Below are 20,354 nucleotides of genomic sequence, written 5' to 3' on the forward strand. Positions count from 1 at the left end.
TTGGTGGGAATCTGACGTTCAGGGGAGTACTGCTGAGAGGTGAGGTACTGGTGGATGCTGTGGTTTTGTGGTAGGTGTTGGGGGACCTGGGGCAAGGGAGAAAGTGAGGGTAGGCGGTGGAAAGGTAAAATTCTTGGGAAACAAAGCTCTGTTAGTTACAGTCCTCTCGGAGAAATGGTTTTGTGTTTTTAAAAATTTTTTCTCCAAATGGAAAAGAGGCTAGGAAAAAAAGGGTATTTAGTAAGCTAACTGAGAGGGCGGAGCAGGAGGAGCCTGACCCGCCCCCCGCTCCCGCCCGGGCTCGGCGCCGCCCCCGGAAGCGAGAGCGGAGGGCGGCGGGCGGGAAGGGCCCGGGGAGCTCCCGGAGCCCCGCAGCCATGCCCGCCTTCAGGCAGGTGGGCGAGAAGCAGCTGCCTCAGGAGGTCGTGTTCATGTGCTGGTCCCCCAAAAGGGACCTCATCGCCCTGGCCAACCGGGCGGGGGAGGTGAGTGCGGGGCCGAGGGAACAGCGGCTGCTGCCGGAAGGAGGGCCCTGCCTCTCCCTGCAGGCCAGATGCCTGTGCTGCTGCTTGAGGCATCCTTCCTGTAAGCCTGGCCAAGCATCTAGGAAGAGCAGGGTTTTTTTTAAATCAAACTGCTTAATTCTTAGTGCCCCTTCCCTCTTTACAGTCTAATTTCCAAACAAATTCACTCGTGATGCGCTCCTTGCCTGCATTTGTGGGATTTTAAAGCGCGTGAAATTTCGTATTTAAATCAATGGTCAAGTATTTTTTTCTGCATGTGGTCATGCATGAAGACAAGACTGTTGTGCTTTCGGGCTGTCTGCTGGAGAGACAGTTGTTACTGGCTTCTGTCCTTGTTCAAGGCTCAGCTTATTTCTCTGTAGTGCTGTAAACATTGGGCTGCCTTCTAAAAGAACATAGGAGTGAATCATCTGCTACAGGAGTAGGTGGTATTTGCAACACGAGTTATTAAAAACTGGTTAAAAAATTGTGTCTTGAAGTGAATTACAGAGTGGTGTTAATGGGAGAATGTGGTTTAAGTTTGTCTTCGATGTATTTATTTGCTTGGTAGGTTTTACTTCATCGGCTTGCAAACTTTCAACGAGTGTGGAGTTTACCTCCAAATGAAAATACAGGAAAAGAAGTGACCGCTCTTGCTTGGAGACCAGATGGCAAAAGTAATGTCAAGTATACAAGGTGACATGGTATAATAAAAATCCCATGGGAAATCATGAATGTTGTGGTGATGATACCTTTTATCTGCGAAGGAAATTTTCAAATTAACTGTGTTTGAAGAGGAGGATGGCTCAGTTTTATGTAGGTTCATTCACAGTAATAGAGAGATTAACACTTTTGAATGCAACTGCAAGAAAGATTTGCAAGACAGATTTATGTCTAAAATACTGCTTTTCAGGGTATGTCAAAACTTCAACCTCCTAACTAAGCAGAATATTTTTGTATGAACTGCAAAGTTTATTGGAAGAGAAAGAGGCTGGCTGTCTAATAAGGATTGATTGAAGAGCTCAGTTTATTTGGCAGAGGCAAAACTTCAGAGGCTAAAATTGCTCTCGTAATAGACCAGAGAAAGAAACACCTTTATCAACAGAAATAATGTTGAAATTAGTATCTTAATAGACTTGTGCAGGAAATTAGTTAATTTTTGATTCATTGGAGGTGGGAGAATGAGAACAATCTTCTTTCATGATGTGGACAAAAACTACCTACATTGTTTTCTGATGGCATCTGAGGAGTTTAAGAAACTTCTTTTTAAGCTGGTTACGTGTGATTACAAGGAAATAAGTACAGAAACCTGTGCTTGCCATATGCTGTTAGGGATGAAGACAGTTAGGAAGAAAGTGATGCAAAAGTTGCTCAGTAAGTCCTAACTTCTGTTGCGATAAAACCCAAACCTTTCTGATGGACAGTCTTTATGTATAATATTGGCCTCAAATTTGCAAAATTGGAAGGCTGTACTTTATTGAAACTGTTGTTAGAAACGTTATAAGCATGTTCAGTTCAACATGCAGGTAAATAATTATGAAATCAGACCTTTGCCTTAAATTTACCACCTAAAACATGACAGGAGTTCAAACTTTAATAAGTAGATTTCAAATGAGAGTTTGAAAGGACTGTAAACAGACCAAGAAAACTGTCCAGTAATTGGCTTTGAAGGCACATTGTTTTCTAGGTCAGTGTAAAATACAGAGTTTTTTGCACATTGGTTATTTATACATTTTATTTTTCTTTCTCTAGTTTTGGCTTTTGGCCTTGCTGATACCAAGCGGATTATTCTGTGTGATGTAGAAAAACCTGAAAGCTTGCATTCCTTCTCTGTGGACTTATCTATTACATACATGCATTGGATGGAAGTAACTGAGGAAAGCAGGTGAGTCTGAAAAACTCTATAAGTAAATTACAGGCTATGTAGTGCCCACCTTATTAATAATTTATACTAAGTGTGTTAGAAGCAGTCATATAAAATAGTACAAAATTCCATAGCTGTGGCTTTTTTTCACCACTTGGCTAAGATTTTCCTATTTTTTTTTATTTTTTTAGAATAGACACTTTCCATATGCTTATTTTTAGTGCTGATACCTTAATCTTATGGTTCTTCATGCTGAAATGTAATGTGTAACCTAATCTTGAACGCCTGCCTCTTGAAAGCTGCTTAATCTAGTGATAGTTTGTACAGCCTGACTTCTGATACAGTTTACGTCAATACCAATGAATTCATTTAACTCACTGTACTAATGTTATGTTCTTCTATTTTGTTAGAATAATTATATTGAAGTATTTCTTCACCTGTGTTTTCAAGATCTTTAGTTTGATGTTTACATCTTTCACGGTGTGTCTTTGGTGTTACATCCAATCCCATTGGCAATTCTGTTGTTCAGGAAGTCAGATTGTCACTAGTGACCATGAGCTCTGTGGGATTGAACAATTCTCAACAGTGCTTGTGAGCTGGAGGACATCATGATCCCTACTTCTGTGGTCTTACAGAAACCTCTGATGTGCACCTTATTGCAGTGCAAGAAATTAATTAAATAAAACATTTATTTAAAAGAGGGAGGTGTTGTAAGCCTGACTTGGGGATTTTCCTCCCTACCTCCAGAAAACACCAATCTTAAAATAGCATGAAAATAACTGCATCTTAAATCACTCTAACATTCTTCTCCTGATGGGGATAGGCTTAGCTCTTTGTGGGGAGGTCTCATCCTTCTGGCATGTCTGTGGTGTGATATTAAGTATTGTGTGTTTATGTTCCTATCACCACAATGTGCCGTTAGCGGTTTTGAGGTGTGGGTAGGTTGTACTGCAGAGTTTAAACAGAAATCCTCTGTCAGTAACTGCATTAGAGATGCAGAAGGATTTTGGTGGCAAGCCTCCAAGCCAGCAGACACAAACTTTTTTCAGTGAAAATAAAAAAATTTCAGAGTTCTTTTATTAATTTGATCACTTGATAAATTATTAAAAATCCCATAAGGGATTACCCACTGATATTTGTAGCTCTGATATACATGATGTATTGAGTATATGCTCTAACTTTGAAGTTAAAAAGAAAGTCTCTTCTCATTTTTACAGCTTGGGTAAAGACAGTATTGCTTCTTTTTCAGTGTTCTCACTTCGTTTTACAATGCTGAGGATGAATCAAACCTCCTTTTGCCTAAATTACCAGCCCTACCAAAAAAGTAAGTGTTACACTAGTAAACTTGAGAAGATACTATTTACCATTTGTTATCGTTGTTTCAGTTCTTCATCTTTAGTGCTCTACAGATGTCCAAACATTGTTATTGACGGTAATTATTTTGTTTTCAGTTACAGTACCACTGCAAAAATTTTCAGGTAAGAAACTGTCATCTTATAGCTCTCTATTTTCTTCTTTTATTTTGTTTTCTGGTATTGAGACAAGCTACATAAGCCCTAATTACATGGTTTGTATTTTCAGTGAGGAAAAGTCAGATGAGATTATGAAGCTTCTGGGTGATGTCAGGTAAAATCCATCTGTGCATTGTTGTTGGTTGAGGTGTTTTTTTTTTTTGTTTAGTTGGTTGGGTTTTCAAAAATATAAAATAATGCATAAGCAAGTTTACTTTGAAGTTATTAATAATTGTTTTTAAGGATCCTGGAGAAATTATATGGAATGTCTTTTTTTTTTTGTGTACAAAGATAAAGTTCAAAGAATATGTTAAAAAAGAAGTCTCCCCTCAGTTTAGAGAGATTATAAGGCACTTGATCAGCAACTGCTGTTGATGCCATATCTTCTTTTTCTTAGAAGATTCCCTGGCATGCATTTGAAGGCTATTTTATGTTACTGAAGCTGGTCTTGGAGACATTTGTGGATGCTTGTTATAGACAGGGAATTCCTGGGGGTTTATATGAGTGTGATAAAGCTAAACTTAACATTAACTCTGAAATCAGCTATATTAGTGTTACTTGAGAATAAACATCTGTTATTAGGACACACACCAGGAGCAACTGGAGGAAGTGCAGTTTAGCAGACTGAGACTGGCTTTGTGCAGTGTCTGTGGTGCTGCTTTGAGGAGGGCACTTAATGTCTGTACCTCGTTTTCCATTGGCTTTTACTGTTCCTTACAGTCTTACCACTGAGAATCATCCTCCTTAAATCAAAATTTACATCTCTGTCTATCATGAGTTTTTCTTTTTTAAGACTTGATGCCTCTTCTTACAGTAGAATTTCCTTGCTTGAGAGAGAGAAGTGGCTGTCTGTGGTGTAGGAGCTTTGTGGATTCCGTGCTCCCTTCATACATTCAATTAATCAAACCAAACATTTTTCAGATACTGTGATTGCCAAGTTCTGTCTTCAGACAGAATGTTTCTTGAAACGTTATGCTTCAACATATTTAGGTGTGTGAGAGGCAGAAATTGCAGTTAATTTTCTGGTATTTCTGGGTTTCTGTTTCTGATGCTGTTACTTCTGTGGCTGTTGTTGCTGCAGCATTCATTTCAAATGCTTATGTCCTTTGAGGTTTTGTTGAGGAGCCACTGAGTGACTGTGGCCAACTTACTCTGCCTGTAGTTAGGATAAACTCAAAATAGCTTTGTAAGAGTTCTTTGTAGCCTGTATTGGTAGGTGGACTGTAGCTTGTTACTTTTTTCTTCTGGAAGGTATAAAGTTAGTGAAAAAGGACTCTGTGACTAAATTGTACTATTTTCCCCTATTCTCTCACTTAATGTCGTAATTGATACTCTTACTGTAAATGTTAGAAGGCAGGTTTGATCAATAAAATCCAAGCTAATTTTTTGTTTGCTTTAGATTTCTTGGATCATAGACAGTAGCACAGCGTTTCCTTTTGTGCAGTGATTTGTTAGAGGAACATTTATTAAAGGGCTGGTATATGAGTATTAAGAACTATATCTGCATGTGTTTGAATTTCTTTCAGTATGCTTATCAATACACTGTTCTATTTTAATAGGCTTAATGCTCTTGTCCTTGGTGGCAGCTCAGGATTTATTGAGATTTATGCATATGGAATGTTCAAGATCGCTACAGTAAATGGGGTATGTTCCATTCCTTTCCATATTTTTTCTTCATAAAATACCAAACTTCAGCTAAATTGAGTGGAAATATACATATGTGTGCTTAAGCACAAGTGAGAGTGGGTTACTGAATTTTAAAGAAACTAGTTAATTGGGTTATTGGTTATTGATGAAAAGACATTTTAACTGGAGAATTTAACATCTTGTTTCACATGAAGCAAAGTTCAGTGTTAATTCACAATAAAAAGAGTAGTTTTGTTCCTGAGTAGTAGCTGAAAATTACCCTTTGTCTGTATATGTTGTTGACTGCAATCATCTTTGTATGTCAGTGTGTTAGAGCAGTAAGTGCATCTTAGAGGAAATGCAATATTTTATTAACTTTTAAACTGGAATCCCTCAGGTGGCAGGTTCCTGTCGTGGACTGTGTTTGTCTAGTGATTTGAAATCACTGTCAGTTATTACAGAGATACGAGACTCTTCAGACAGTGAAGCAGAGATAACGTATTTTCAGGCAAGTAAAGTAATCTTAAAATGTTCTTTAAAAATAAAACTACTTTTTAAATTGCGTTCGGGTAGCTTTATTGCTTTTCCATTATTTGCAAAAAACCTCACAAAATAATATTTTGAGCCTTTCTGAAGTTTATCCCAGTTTAGCTTTTAGATTTATGATGTTAACATGGTTTCACTCATAAGACTGACGGTGATGATCTGAGGCATTATTTAAAATCCTACTCTTAAAATAACATTAATTTATTCAATTACAGTTAGTTATTCAAATTTTCTTCATTCAACACACAAAGGCATAACAGCAGTGCTTTTCATTATCCCATCTATCTGGAACAGTCATCCTTAAAACTATTCTGTTAGAACTCCAGAATGAGAAACCTTATCAGGAGTTTTTATAGATGAATTAAAAATATTTATTGCTTTTTTGAATTACATCTCTTTTCCTCTTAAAATCAACTTAAAAGGAATGAAAGCTGACAGTTTTTCGGTGGGTCCTTTCAATCTGTTTTTTAATTTCTGTAATCTAGAATTTTTTAAAAGACAAATCATCTGTTAACTGTTGCTTGTTTCATTTGTTATAGTTGGACACTAGTCTATTATCAAGTTACTTACCTGAGGTAACTCGAATGGCCCGGAAGTTTACTCACATTTCAACTCTGTTACAGGTACAGTCATGTTACTCTGTCCTTTTAATATCACAGTTCTTACAGGCTTCGATATTCTTAATGCAAGTAAAGACAAATGTTTTCTAGTAGGATGCTTAAGTTGGTTTTAAGTAAATGTAGAGCTCTAACTTGGAATTTGATAATAAATTTTACATAACATCTACAGTATCTCTTCCCTTTGTATTGTAACATTCAGTTATTGAGTGTGATGATTAAGGGGAGAAAGGAAATAATACTAATGTCTGTTTCTGTATTACAGTATATAAAGTTGTCATTGACGTGCATGTGTGAAGCATGGGAAGAAATACTGATGCAGATGGACTCACGACTCACAAAGTTTGTACAGGTACTGTGGGATTAACCATTCTTTTGGAAAAACTTTTGAAGTAATTCTGTTTTTCATGTTAATGTAATGCATATCTTAATGTTTAAGCATGATGTCTCTAGCTAACAGTCTCTAAGTTCAGAGACAACCTGGAAGCTGTTGTGTGTCAGGTGCTCTGATGCTGAAGATGCATTAGTACAATCAAACATGATTGTATTGTGATACTTCTTTGTTTTATTTATTCTGAGATATTCAAAAGTGAGGCTTTCAGCTTGCCCGGCTGTTTATCATTTGGTTTCTGTTTAAGGTTGTGCTCTTTGTACTTTATTCATTGTTAAACTGATTACTGTAAATGTTGAGTAACAGCACTTACAGCCTAGTTCAGTGGAGCTTGTATAACATCCATGATTAAGATGGCCTTGGATTTACTTAAATTTTGTGTTCATTGCCTATGGCCAGAAGTTAATTGAATAATATGATTTATTTTTTTTAAAATAGATTTTTGGTGATGGTAAACTGCTTAGAATTTTTATTGGGTAATACAATTGAAAAAACTTAAAATACTAGAAAATTTTCAGTGCTCAGTAGTCTGATTTCAACATTCAAGGGTATGGGTGGGTCCTCCGATATAATTTAATTGAAGTGTTTGTGAGATAATTTGGTAGCCTGGATTTAATCTCTTCACCAATCTTTCAATCATTTTAACTGACAGGAAAAGAATACAACCACTTCTGTTCAGGATGAGTTTATGCAGCTGTTGTTATGGGGCAAAGCAAGGTAGTTACTGTTGTTTTATCTGAGTATGCATTTGCACTTGATGTAGAAACACAAAATAAATGCATATTTGGTTCTCTCCCCACCTTCTTCAGTCTGGAACTTCAGGCGTTATTAATGAACCAGCTGACAGTAAAGGTATGTTAATACTTTTTTAAACATACTAAATCTGTTTCACTGTATTTTAATCTTTGTTCTGGTAAGTTAACAGAAAATTATTATATGCTTGTATATCTTTGTTAACAGGGTTTAAAAAAACTTGGTCAGTCCATAGAGTCTTCCTATTCCAGTATACAGAAGTTAGTCATAAGTCATTTGCAGAGGTAAGTCACAGAATGTTGAATGAATTATAGATTAAATGGCATATTATATATGCACTTTGCACAGTAAATGATAATAGCATTATCATGCTATTACCATTAGCACACAGCAAAGTCGTGAATTTCCAAAGGGTGACTAAAAGATTTTACTTCTTTCCTCTTCCTTCCTAGTGGCTCTGAGGCTCTGTTATACCACTTGAGTGAACTGAAAGGAATGGCTTTATGGAAACAAAAATACGAGTCTTTGGGATTAGATGCATCTGGAATTGAAGGTGCAGTAGTGTCTGCTACTTACCTGATCAGATTTCACTTCTGAAAGCTTAGTAATAATGGCTGGCTTCTTTTGCAGAGGCTATTACTGCTGTTGGTTCTTTCATCCTGAAGGCAAATGAGCTACTTCAGTAAGTGTAAAGTCTGGAGAGATTAGAAAACATTCCTATGAGTTTTGTACTGAAGGGGCTGCATGTAGCTGGGAATAGAGGAGGTTGAAAGAACAAAGCTCCTCTGTTGGTGGTGGGCTTTGATCTTGTCTCACTGCAGGAATAGTCTTACCTGAAAGGTTGCACTGGGCATTTTTAAAAAAACTGATATTGCTTGTAGGCCTTTCTGTAGTAAAATGGGACTTAAGCCTGGAGCAGCTTGTGACATTTAGGTCTTGTAATTTCTTTTGTTGTTTCTTGCTCAGAGTTATCGACAGTAGTATGAAAAACTTCAAGGCGTTTTTTCGGTGGCTGTATGTTGGTAAGCTTGATGACACAGTAATCATCCAGTGTCTGTTTTATATTGTAAGCATCTAAATGTTGGCAAGTAATCGGGCCAGTCTTAGTTATAACCATCTATTTATTTCTATCATAGAAAATTTCTGGACATCTGAAAGGATACAGTTGATGAGACGAGTAATTATACCATTAAACACATAAATCATAAACTTGATAGTTCTTGATTGAACTTATTGTGTGGAGTGGGTATTGTACATACTTGACCTGCAGTGTTGCTCCAAACTGTTTTCTGCTTCATGAGCAATTTGCTGGTCTCGACTTGGAGAAAATAAAGGACTTTATTTAGTTTACACTAAATCTGAAGTACAGTCTAATTCTCCTTTACTCTGTTAATGCAGAGTCTGGATGCACTTGGTAGCCACCTTCAATTGTGTCTGAGTAGCTGCGGAGAAAATGTTAGAAGGAAGCGCAGAATGCTGTATTTTAGCCTGCTTGTTTTTCTGAAGTGATTATGAATAAGTTTGTAACTTTTAACTGACTACTTTACAAAACCTAAGTGGTCTTACCAGATACTGTAAAAGCACCAGAAATGCATTGTTAGCACTTACTAGCAGGAATATAGTAATTCTAATTTTAAAAATTGCAGAAAGCAGAACTGTCAGAGTTCTGTGTTATGTTTGCTGTTATTTGCTTGTTTTGAAACTAAACAGAGAATTTTATCCAAGCCTTGCTGATTTAAAATTACTTCTGTGTAATTCTGTTCAAATGCATGATTCTGGGCATGACAATATTCATGTATTTTATATATACCCATTTTACTACTCTTAGTATGTACATGAATAAATTCTTATGAACCCTTTTTATAATAATTTCATCTCAGGGTAGAATGCAGTTGGAAAAGATTAAAGATAAAAATTCTACAAGATTTGTATTGTAAGCTAGTGGGACTAGTGAGGCTTAATTTCAGTCTCAGTTTGTAATTCTTCGTTCCAGACTCTTTTGCTTCTGATGAATTAATCTATTTTAATGGCAATCTCTTGTTACATAGACATGAGAAATTAAGAATATTAGGAAAACAGTATTAATGCAATAAGAATATAATTTTTCCCTCAGCGATGTTGAGGATGTCAGAAGATCATGTGCTTCCAGAGCTGAACAAGGTAGGAGTAACATTTTCTGATAAATGCTGATGTAGTCTGTATTCTGCTCAACTGGAAAGTAGAATTAAAGGTTTGGTTTTGTTCTATTCCAAAACTTAAAAAGATAGCATCTGTGTTATTTTTTTGAGAAAGTCGATGCCTTTAGATTCACACTAATACGCTGTCTTGCATGAATTATTTTTTCTGTTTTCTTTGTTAATACTGCAGTTTTTAGTGCACTGTATGTGAATGCAAGGCCTCTGTGTATAGGAGCTCTTTGTATGCCCTAAATGACTAAATTGACCAGAATGGGGTTTTAACATCTTTACCAGTGCCCTGGTAGAGGAGATGGAATATGCCTGCATTGGATTTGCAGCCACCATCACACTGCCCTTGCTTGAGGGCAGAGGAGCCTTCCAGGGGGAAAGAGATAGGCTGGTGGGGTGGGGACCTCCCACAGTTCAGCAAGTATAAATGCAAGGTTCTGTCCTGGGGAGGGGTAACCCCCTGCTATTGCTCAGCTGGGCCTCAGCTGGCTGGGAAGATGTCAGCTCTGCTGAGATGATCTGTGAATGTCAGAGGGTACAAGCTGGGTGTGAGCCAGCAGTGTGCCCTGGCAGCAAAGGTGGCCGGGGGTAACAAGGGCTGTACTAACAAGAGCACGGCCAGGAGGTCAAAGGAAGTAGTTACTGTCCTTACTTAGCACTTGTCCGATTGCTCCAGCTTGGGGCCCTCCTGTACAAAACTGACTGGGGTGAGTTGAGCAGTGGGCTCCCAGGCAGGTTGGAGGCTGGAGCACTTGCCCTGTGAGAACAGGCTGAGGGAGCTGTGTTTGTGCAGCCTATAGAACATGTGTTCTGTTCTCATTGAAGTGTATTTTTTACCCTTTGCTTTTCTCACTGTTTTTGGGTTTGGTTTTTTTTCCTTTTAGATGACTCAAAAAGATATCACATTTGTTGCTGATTTTCTTACTGAACACTTCAACGAGGTAAGTGATGCTGGTTTTCAAAGTACAGCATCTGACTGTATTTTTGTTGCCAAGAGCTGATTGAAAAATCTTATAAAAAATAATTCAATCATCTTTTTGTTCACTACTTCTTATTAACTTTGTGTTTAAATAATAGATTTGTTTGCATTATTTTTTCAGGCACCAGAACTTTACAATCGTAAAGGAAAATATTTCAATGTGGAGAGAGTTGGCCAGGTAAAGAGCTAAGGAATAGATGCAAAAAGAATAAATGAGAAAATTCTTAGATGGAGAAGCTTTTAAAGCTGTGTCCCCTTTTCTTCCTTGGCCTTTGTGCTCTGTGTTGCACATATCAATAATGGCTAAAGAGAACATTTTATTTGTTTCTCCCTGTTATTAGGAAAAGTAGTGTTTAAAAACATGCCTTACAGTTTCAGCTTACACATGTTGTGTTTTTAGGAAAACGGCAAGACTTCTTTGCAACCAGCAGCAGTAAAACTGTAAAAGCCAGCTTCAGTAAAACTGAAATGTGTTTGTTGTCTTTATGGCATTTATCACTGGATTTCAAAACATTTTAAATCAGACTTGATTTAAATTAGTTTCGTATGGAAATATCACCATGTGATCTTACGCAGTAGTTGATTTTTCTTACTGTTTCTAGAAGAGGTGGAATATCTAGTTTTAAGACTATGGCATGTTAATTTAACAGGGAGTGTCTAATACACTTGCTAGGGGCAATGTTGGAGGTGAATTCCAATGTTCTTTATTCTTCAATTACAGTCTTAAAAATGTCTGTCTCTTTTCTAGTACTTGAAAGATGAAGATGATGACCTTGTATCACCACCTAATACAGAGGGAAACCAGTGGTTTAACTTCCTTAAAAATAGTACTCATCTTAAAGGTAATCTGCTTTCATAAAAAATAAAAGTGAATCGAAGATGTATATAGAATGTAAGAAATTTAGAAGAGTAATCTTTTTTTTCATGCTTACAAGTTACTTCTGCAGTGCTAATCATTGGTCTTCATCTGAGTAGAATAAAATAAACAAGCCTTGTTATTTTACACAGGTTTTAGGTAGTTGCTTATCTAGTTTATTACCATTTTCTAGGTATTAGTAGCTCCCTGTTTTTCTGTACCAGTCTCTGAAGTGTTGACTTGGAAGGAATCGTAGAAGATGTCTATTTTAGAATATCTTAATTCCAATTCAAGAAAATAATAGTTATGCTTAGGTTGTACCTGGGTGAAGTGTCCAAACTTGTTTGTTTTCACTGGGGTCTGAGATTATTTTGTTTATTAGTGGTGAAAAAGAAGTAAGAGACTATAATGAGCTGATGGTGGAAATGATTCTTGTTTGCCTTTAGAAACCATAGACTGTAAAACCTTGACAGTGTAAGCTGTGTAATAGGATCTGCCACAGTTGCCTTTTTCTGCCTATTTAATTCAATAAAAAGTGAGGAAAGGATAGCTTTTTTGTTTGGAAAATAGTATTTGGAAAATGTATTTTTAGATATACTTTAAAAATATGTTTGATACTTTAGATATGTAGATGACTGGTCATTTCTGTTACTACGCAAGATTTGTGATGGTTTGTAAGTGCTTTTGTTGGTATTAATTTGGCAAGTATTGAGATATTTATAGGATTTTAGGACAAGTAATGCTTCTGTCGCTGACACTTTCTACCCTTCCGTGGTGTTTTATATTGCTTTGTTGGTTGATATAGTTTTTATTATTTTTTCCACCTAAATACTGGAAAAGAAACAGGCTATAAATAAGTAAGGAGTTATATCTCAAAAGCAAAATGTCTTCTTACAGAGTAGTTCATCTCATAAGAAGGAATCAGTTGTACTGAAACCAAATCATAGCTACTACAAAAAGTATGGAAGTTGTTTTGCTTTTACAAGATATTTTATGACAACTGTTTTCTAGCTCTTGGGTAAATGCTATTATGTCTTTGCAATTTTGAATGAGCTGTGAAGAAAAGTGGAAGGGGCAGGCAGACCTTCATTTCTCAGTTGTTTGTCTAGTTTCATATTGTAATCCAGTGAGTTACTTGAGTTAAAATTTATAATCAGGGAGTAACTTAGACTATCATCTAATTCAACCAAAGCAGGGCTAATTTTGAAGATAAACTGTGTTATTCAAGGTTTGTGTAGTCAAGTCCTGTATGTCTGCAAGGATAGAGACCTCACCTTCTCTGGGCACCCTGCTCCATGCTTCGACTAACCATCCTTGTGAAAACTTTTCCTTATATCTGACTGGAATTTCCCTTGCTGGGGCTTATGACCTTATATATTCTTCTTTCCCTGTGTGCAGCTTTGCAAATGATTTCTTCTGCAGTTAATCACTGAGGCAGCTGAAGAGACCAATCTGTGGTTCCGTCTTAGCAATTGCATCTCAAGGCTGAACAAACCCAGCCCCTTCAGCTGCTTCTTGTAAAGTTTGTGCTCTAGCCCTGTGACCATCTTACTGACTCTTCACTGGACTTACTTCAGTTTGTCACTTTAATAATGGTGTAATACGTTTTTATAGAGGTACAAGTATTTTTTTAAATTAACTTCTTTTATTTGTTTACAGAAAGCCCACTTCTGTTTCCCTACTATCCTGAGAAATCACTGCATTTTGTCAAGAGGCAAATGGAAGGGATCATTGATCAGTGTTTACAAAAGCCAGCAGTAAGTTCAGTTTTTATAAATGGTAACCTTTTTTTAGGGATAGTGGTCAACTGAAGGTAGTAGTTACGCTTAGCAAGGCCTGATGCTTTAATCTTTGAGTGCCTACAACTTGGGCGTAGTCTAACTTCACTGCTGGCATGTCTCAAGCCTTTGGCTGGGGAGAGCACAGCAGGGGATTTCTTGTTTCACATCTTCTGTTCCCACATTATTGGGATCTGGTTTTAATCTTAATTATCTTGGTGTATATGCTGTGTACCAAGTAACGATGTTAGTTGGCAATACATTAGTCTAATATGATGAAGAAATGTGAAACAAGTGTATGAAGTGACAGTATTGTTTGCATTAGGAATGTTTATTCCAGCATAATATTGGTGGATTTCTCTTTCAGGTGTACTCAGGGGTTTTTGGTTAGTTGGTTGAGGGTTTTTTGTCTTAAAAACCTCTATAATTTTGAATAACTGCCTGTATTTTATGGCCTATTTTTCTTATATTTGTTAGGATGTAATTGGAAGGTCAGTGCGTCAAGCAGTCTGCTTGTCTCTCTACAAAATTTCACAAAGGTATTTCTTTACTAAAAGAAACTAAAGATATGTGCAACTAAAGCTCATGCATGAGTAGCATTTTGTAAACTGTTTTGATTTTTCCTTTTCAGTGAAGATTCCACACCTCAGTTATTTAAACTACCATTTCTGTAAGTATGCTGCTATTCCTTATTCTGCGTAGTTTACCAGTTATTAGAACTTAATCTAAACTTTCATTTCTTCCCCTTCATTGCAGGTGGAATGACAAAACATCCAATATACATTATGTCCTCTTCACCATACTAGAAAATTCTATTTCTAAAATACACATTTTGAGGAGACATACTGACACTTCCAGGTAAGACAAAAAGAGGGGAAAAATGGCTTGTGAGCTTTGGCACGTGTGTACAGAGACAGTTACAGTTTGGATCTATTTAAAAAGATGGAATGAGTGGCATGAATACAGTTTTTCTTTTATACTAGAGAAAATGAAGACTACGTTAGGAAGTGCAGCAGGAGTTTGTGTTGTGTTAGACTCAGAAAATCTAATCACGAGACCCAAGATGATTCTAGGCTAAGGAAAAATAATCAGACTTGCTTAGTTTTGCTCCGCACAGAGTTACTTTTATCTGAAAACTTCTGAAAAATTGTGGATAATCCTGCTTCCAGTGTTGCTTTGCCTTTGATTAACCCCTTGCAGCCTGTAATTTAATACTTTTAGGGAAAATGGGTGCATCAAATAGAATTTATCTCTTTGGAGTCTAGATTTGTGTACCTTCAGGAATTTCTGTGTCCACAATGCAGTTTGTCACTGCCTAGTTGTACTGATACAACTGTTTAAGCTGCATTCTGTCAGTGGGATGGCTGAAATGAGCTGGGTTTAAAAAACAAGAAAAACTACTCCTCTTTGTAAAATACTCATTTTTATAATCTGTGTCATTTAATTTGAGGGCACAATAAACTGTGATGAGGTGTGAATTTTTAAAGCAGTTTTACTACTAAGGAAAGCACATGTTGAAACTATCTTTTGTGTTCCCAGCTGATTGCTGCTGATGACAAAATTACTGCCCGGTGGTGTGACTTATATGTCCTCTTTCATTGATACCTAAAACAATCCAAACTCTTTTTCTGTAGAGTAACAAGTAACTTAACAAACTGAGACTAGGATAATCGAGCCAGGAGTTCAACAAAGAAGAACTGTATCCCGTAAGCCAGATGCAGTTTTCCATTTGACTCCATTAGTCATGTTTTCCTGAGAAGCAGAAGAATTTAAAAGGTTCCCAACCACCAGTTATGTCATTTTGGCATGTAGACATGTATTGTGCTAAGCTTAGATAGGCTTACACCATTTTGTACCACAGTTGCTGTTACAGATTTTGGATTCTCCACGAATGGAAAAGAATTAGTCACCAAGATAATTAACACTGTTGTTCTAGGTCTGTCAGTAATGGGATTCTTGCAGTAGAGTTTGGAAACATCTTGAACAACAGTATAAATGAGAGCTCAGACTCCAGGTCAGTATACTTGATTTTTCTTCCAGAATTGCAGATTGCTGAATTAAAGATCATGTTTTCTACTATTTATTTTGCATTAAATTAACGTCTAAGTTAATGCATCTGGGTGAGTCAGGTTGTAAGAAATGGCACAGGTGCATGAAGCTGCAGGGTTGTGGGAGTCTTATTATGCACTTCATCTCAAGGTCAAGTAAATTTTAGTTTTGCAGTTGAAAACTAGAGCTTTAGCACATGTGCAAAAGCTAGCTGGAAACATCTATTGCTTTTATCTGTGATATTCTTGAAGTAAGATAAGAATCTATATGCCTGAATGTAGCCATCTTAGAAGGCATATGGCAGACTGAGTTCATCCTTATCATGTAGAAAGGCTAGATGTGATTGCCCTCACTACCTTCAATTGCGGTTCTAAATTTTCTTTGGTGTTTATGTTTACTGGTTTTTACATTTCATCTGAAATGTGAAGATTGCTAGTAAGTTTTTTTTGTAAGTTGGTTTTTTTTTTACCTTCAGAATCATTTTTCCTGCATGATGCAGGAGTCTGCCACAGTTATGGCTTTCAGTGTCACAGCTGCATGACTGACCTTTTTAACATTTACAGTAAAGCTCACTGTTAACTACTGAATACTTTTTAACATAAATGCTGTTCAACCTTAAAATATGTTAGTTCTGTATTCCCTTTTATTCCTCCATGCTGTCTGAATTATTTTCTTATAGATGCTACAGTTGTTTGGATGCTCACTTCTATGATGATGAAACTGTAACTGTAGTTCTGAAAGAAAATGTGGAACAAGAGGGGAAGGAAAGAATCTTGGCTCAGCTGCCCTTATCTTCAGTATACACAGATGAGGACCAAGATAGGAAATTCATCTGGGATTCTACAGAAAGGTACTGAAAAACTTAGAGCAAATCTGAAAATGCAGAACTGAAAAGCAAATTAAGAAAATGTTCTAATTGTGTACAGTTACTCGTGCTTTGTGTGTGTGTAAATATTGTAAAGACAAACTCTTTTTGTGCCAGGGAGAGTAGGATGGGGAGATGGAAGCTTCCTAAACTGTTTTGTGGGGTTTGGGGATTGTTTTTGCTTTCTTGAGACTGATACTACCCATGTACTTGGCTGTCATGAAATGCAAGGATCAACTGAAGACACCCTGTAGAATCAGAAATCGTCCTTTCTTTAGAAGATGCTAACTTTGCTGGTCAGGATACTTCAATTTAGGGTGTTTTTGGCATATTTACTCAAATACTTCTGTCTTGTAATAAGGATACACAGGTATTTCTTCATCTTTCCCCTTGTAGTCACCCTTAGAAACACTGTCAGCTTACCCTTGAAACATCAGAATTGGTACCTCTCTCTGCATTGTCACAGGGAGAAGAGAGCACCTGGAGAAGTGAACACACACACACAAAGACCGATGTAGTTCAAGCAGTAAATCCAGTCTTTTAGTTGCTGTGTCTCCCTTGCTTTTACTTTTTTCTCCATATTTTTCTCTGGTGATTTGCTTAAGATGCATTTCTGCCTCAAAGAGCCATACTGACCTGTTAATATTTTTGTTAAGCCACAAAGATAGTGCATATTGAAGAATAAACAGAAAACATTAAGAGCAAGTTCAAACTTATCCTGGCTGCTGTAATAGGCAGGGTTTGTCTTCATAGAGTCCCTGTGAGTGGGGGTGAACTGTAGTGATGCATCTTTGAAAGGCCATGGAGGTCCAACTTCTGTGTCAGGAGAGGCATCCAGGACTGTGTTCAGAAACAACTCTTCTAGGAGAGGAGAGGTTTTAAAGAAAGCCACCCTCATCCTCCTGCTGTAGCTGTTTCTTGTGGGAAGATCAGACTTTACACTTCTCACCTTCTGGTAATGTATTTATCTCAGTTGAACATGCTGTGTCTCCACAGTTGGGTCCCCCACTCTGGAGTATCTGTAGAAGCATTATGGTGGTTTCAAATGCTCATCTTGTTGCATATGATATGATGGAACTTAGACATAAGAAACTGGAGGTTTTTCTCAGAACTACAATTGTTTCTTATGTACTGGCTTTGTTTTTTTTCCTTGCTCTGTACAGGCTGGATGAACGGAGTGGTGAGATACCCACATGTACTGTCTTCTTGGAGAATCAGTGGAGAGTGCTGGAGAATATGAAAGCTCAGTATGTTTCTGTAAATGGCATTAGAAAAGTGTCTTGTGTGGTAAGTGCGGTATCCTTGAACAAACCTGTAAGCTATTAAAGAACATGTGCTATGACTGAAGAGAGTGGTAATTTAAGAGTTATCAAAACTTTTATTTATTTTTTTTTTAAACAAATAGATTGTTTTCTCATGATCTGCTCTAAGTGTGTCAGGATGCAGTCATAGTTGTCTCATAGAACAACATGGAAAAGCTTTAACAGAAGTTAATAAATCTGCTTGCTTTACATTTCAGCCTGTAGAGCAATAAAAAGTTGCTAATTCCCTGGATACCTCTGTTTCAAAGATAAAGGCTATTTTCAAAGCTATTGACTGACAATTAAGGTAATATTGATGCTTTTACTTATTTATTTATTAACAAAAACTTCTTAATGTCTCTGTAGCTAAGTTCAAATCTCCGCCACGTGAGGGTGTTTGAGATGGATGTAGAGGATGATGGGGAAGTTGAGGAAGAAGAGGAAGAAGAAACAACTCAGATTGCAACTGGGGAACCTGATGAGCTAAATCAGCCTGCAGAAAACCAGGACAATATGTGTGGTGCTTCTGCTGAAGAACTACCTAATGAAACTGAAGAACACGAAACCGGTCTGGATCCTTGACGTAGGCTTTGGTAATAATAAGAGGACAAGACTGAACTGTAAATATTTTTTTAATGGCACAAAGAAATTGTGTATTGAAGAATGAACAGAAAATATTAATAACAAGTTCAAACTCATCCTGACTGCTACGATAGGCAGGGACCTTATTCATACAGTCCCTGTGTTTGGAGGTGAACTGGAGTGATACATTTGAAAGATCATCCAACTAGTTAGAAAATAATCTAACTTCAGGTCCTGAGATGATGGATCCTGTATCTCCTGAAGCAACTGAGTCAAGTCAGAATTCTGTATTGCTTCTCAGCTAAGACTGTGTTCTAGAGAACCTTTATTGACCCTTTTTTGTCTGGCACATGTTTTGGTGTCAGCTAAAATTCTTTGAAAACTTTTCTATTAGCCATTTTTGTAGGTGAGGAGAAAAATACCCGCTGATGTTAACCTGTTCAGTCCCAAATACTCTTATAAAATAAACTTGTATATGAAAAGAACAAATCTAATCTTTGCCTCTCAGACTTTGTGTTCTAGTAATGGGTATGGAAGCTTCCTGTAGAACTGAAATCTAAGATTGCAAATCATCATAAGACTAGTTAGACAACAAAATTTAGCAGTCATCATTTAAATACTTGGTTTTGAAAGCTCTTTTGATAACATCAGTCCTCAGTAACAGCATTTCAGTCTATGCAGTTTTTGAGACCTCAGCACAGCACTTGTCTGTGTGTGCATGATTTGTCAAATGGTTGCATTTCTCAGCCTGCCTAGTTTCTGTGAGTTTGTTCATGAAAGTTTGTCTTCTCAATTTGGAATTTTTTGTAATGTAAAATTACAATAGAGTATATTTTTTTATTCTGATGTGGCATTGCACAGCCCCCAGCATAATCACGTCGCTTGCAATTGATACGTTACTGTAGGTGTGATGTAGTGCCAAGCAGTAGAAGCTAGAAATAGTGTTTAGAAATCTGAAATGTGTTCTTCTTCCCTATTAACTGTCATTCTTAACTGATTTAAAACTCATCTCTTTGAATGAACAATGCTGCTAAATGCATGATCTTCCTTCAGAACAGTGAGTGTGCCTTGTGTTTGTGGAGAGGACCAAGTCTTATGCATGTACTCCATTCTGTACTTTAAAAATAAATAAATCTTTTGAAATTGCTATTTGGCACTGCAAAACTCAATTACTAGACTTATCCTCTTGTTTTGAAAGACACCATTTTAAGTAACTGTTTTAAAGTGGATTTCTGAAGGTTTTGGACTGTTTGGGGGAGACCCTGGTAAACATGCTTTCAGTTTTAAAAGACTCATGTTTTCCCTTTCCTAACAGCCTCCTTGAAAGCTGCTTGCTGTTCAGCATTCTCAGCTAACAGGTGGCAATGGCTGAAGGCACAATGAAGCTGTAGGAGAGGAGGGCCAGAAGTGCCCATTCAGAAGTGCTGTGATTTTCTGTGTAGAGCAATTAACTCTTGATAAACAATTGCTGCTATAACAGAACCCACTCAGCTTAAACCTGACCTTGTGTTCTTCCAGGAAACTTCTGCTTCTGGTCTAACTTAGAGTTGTCACACAGGAGGGCTTAGAGGTAATTCTTTTGCTGTAGTTTGTGCTAAGTCATTTTAGTCCATGGGCATATAGAAATCTGTTCTGTCCTGCCTATAATGGTTTCTAAGTTTGTGTTAGTAGCAGGTGTGTCCTGTGTCACAGAGACATGTCCTTCAGAAATCTCCCTGAGGTTATTCTGTGCATCTTTCTAGTCCAGCCTTGGATAAACTTGAGTCAATGGGAATTTTGTGTCTCGTGTGGATAAATACATGTGCACGTTCTGAATTTCACAGTGACACGATACAAAAGCACCAGTTTGAGTCAGTGCTTGGAATGCATTGCTGACTCTTTTTTTAATTTTATTTTGCTGACAGATTTCTATAACAATAAATATGTTGGTAATGTGTTTATGCATCT

General features: G+C 37.1%; 1 protein-coding gene across 3 annotated transcripts; it reads left to right on the forward strand.

Moving 5' to 3' along the window:
- Positions 1-284: 284 nt before the first annotated feature.
- Positions 285-19,554, forward strand: ANAPC4 (anaphase promoting complex subunit 4). Of its 3 annotated transcripts, none has more exons than XM_051789844.1 (28): positions 285-485; positions 1,075-1,180; positions 2,256-2,388; positions 3,617-3,691; positions 3,819-3,845; positions 3,949-3,993; positions 5,438-5,522; positions 5,902-6,012; positions 6,590-6,673; positions 6,933-7,019; positions 7,711-7,775; positions 7,868-7,910; positions 8,019-8,095; positions 8,264-8,364; positions 8,442-8,493; positions 8,778-8,833; positions 9,925-9,971; positions 10,882-10,938; positions 11,098-11,154; positions 11,725-11,818; positions 13,492-13,589; positions 14,088-14,149; positions 14,242-14,280; positions 14,367-14,468; positions 15,547-15,624; positions 16,339-16,509; positions 17,688-17,811; positions 18,192-19,554. In XM_051789844.1, the coding sequence occupies exons 1-28, from the start codon at positions 378-380 to the stop codon at positions 18,405-18,407; spliced, it is 2,400 nt and encodes a 799-aa protein (XP_051645804.1). In that variant the 5' UTR covers positions 285-377; the 3' UTR covers positions 18,408-19,554. The 3 variants fall into 3 exon arrangements, with proteins under 3 accessions (XP_051645804.1, XP_051645802.1, XP_051645803.1); XM_051789842.1 differs by having other exon boundaries at positions 468-485; positions 1,075-1,199; XM_051789843.1 differs by lacking the exons at positions 285-485; positions 1,075-1,180 and adding an exon at positions 1,190-1,319.
- The last annotated feature ends 800 nt before the right edge of the window (positions 19,555-20,354 follow it).

Source organism: Manacus candei, unplaced genomic scaffold, assembly GCF_025592945.1.
Source record: "Manacus candei isolate 608988 ecotype Guabito, Panama unplaced genomic scaffold, ASM2559294v1 h1tg000028l, whole genome shotgun sequence".
NCBI classification, from domain to species: domain Eukaryota; kingdom Metazoa; phylum Chordata; class Aves; order Passeriformes; family Pipridae; genus Manacus; species Manacus candei.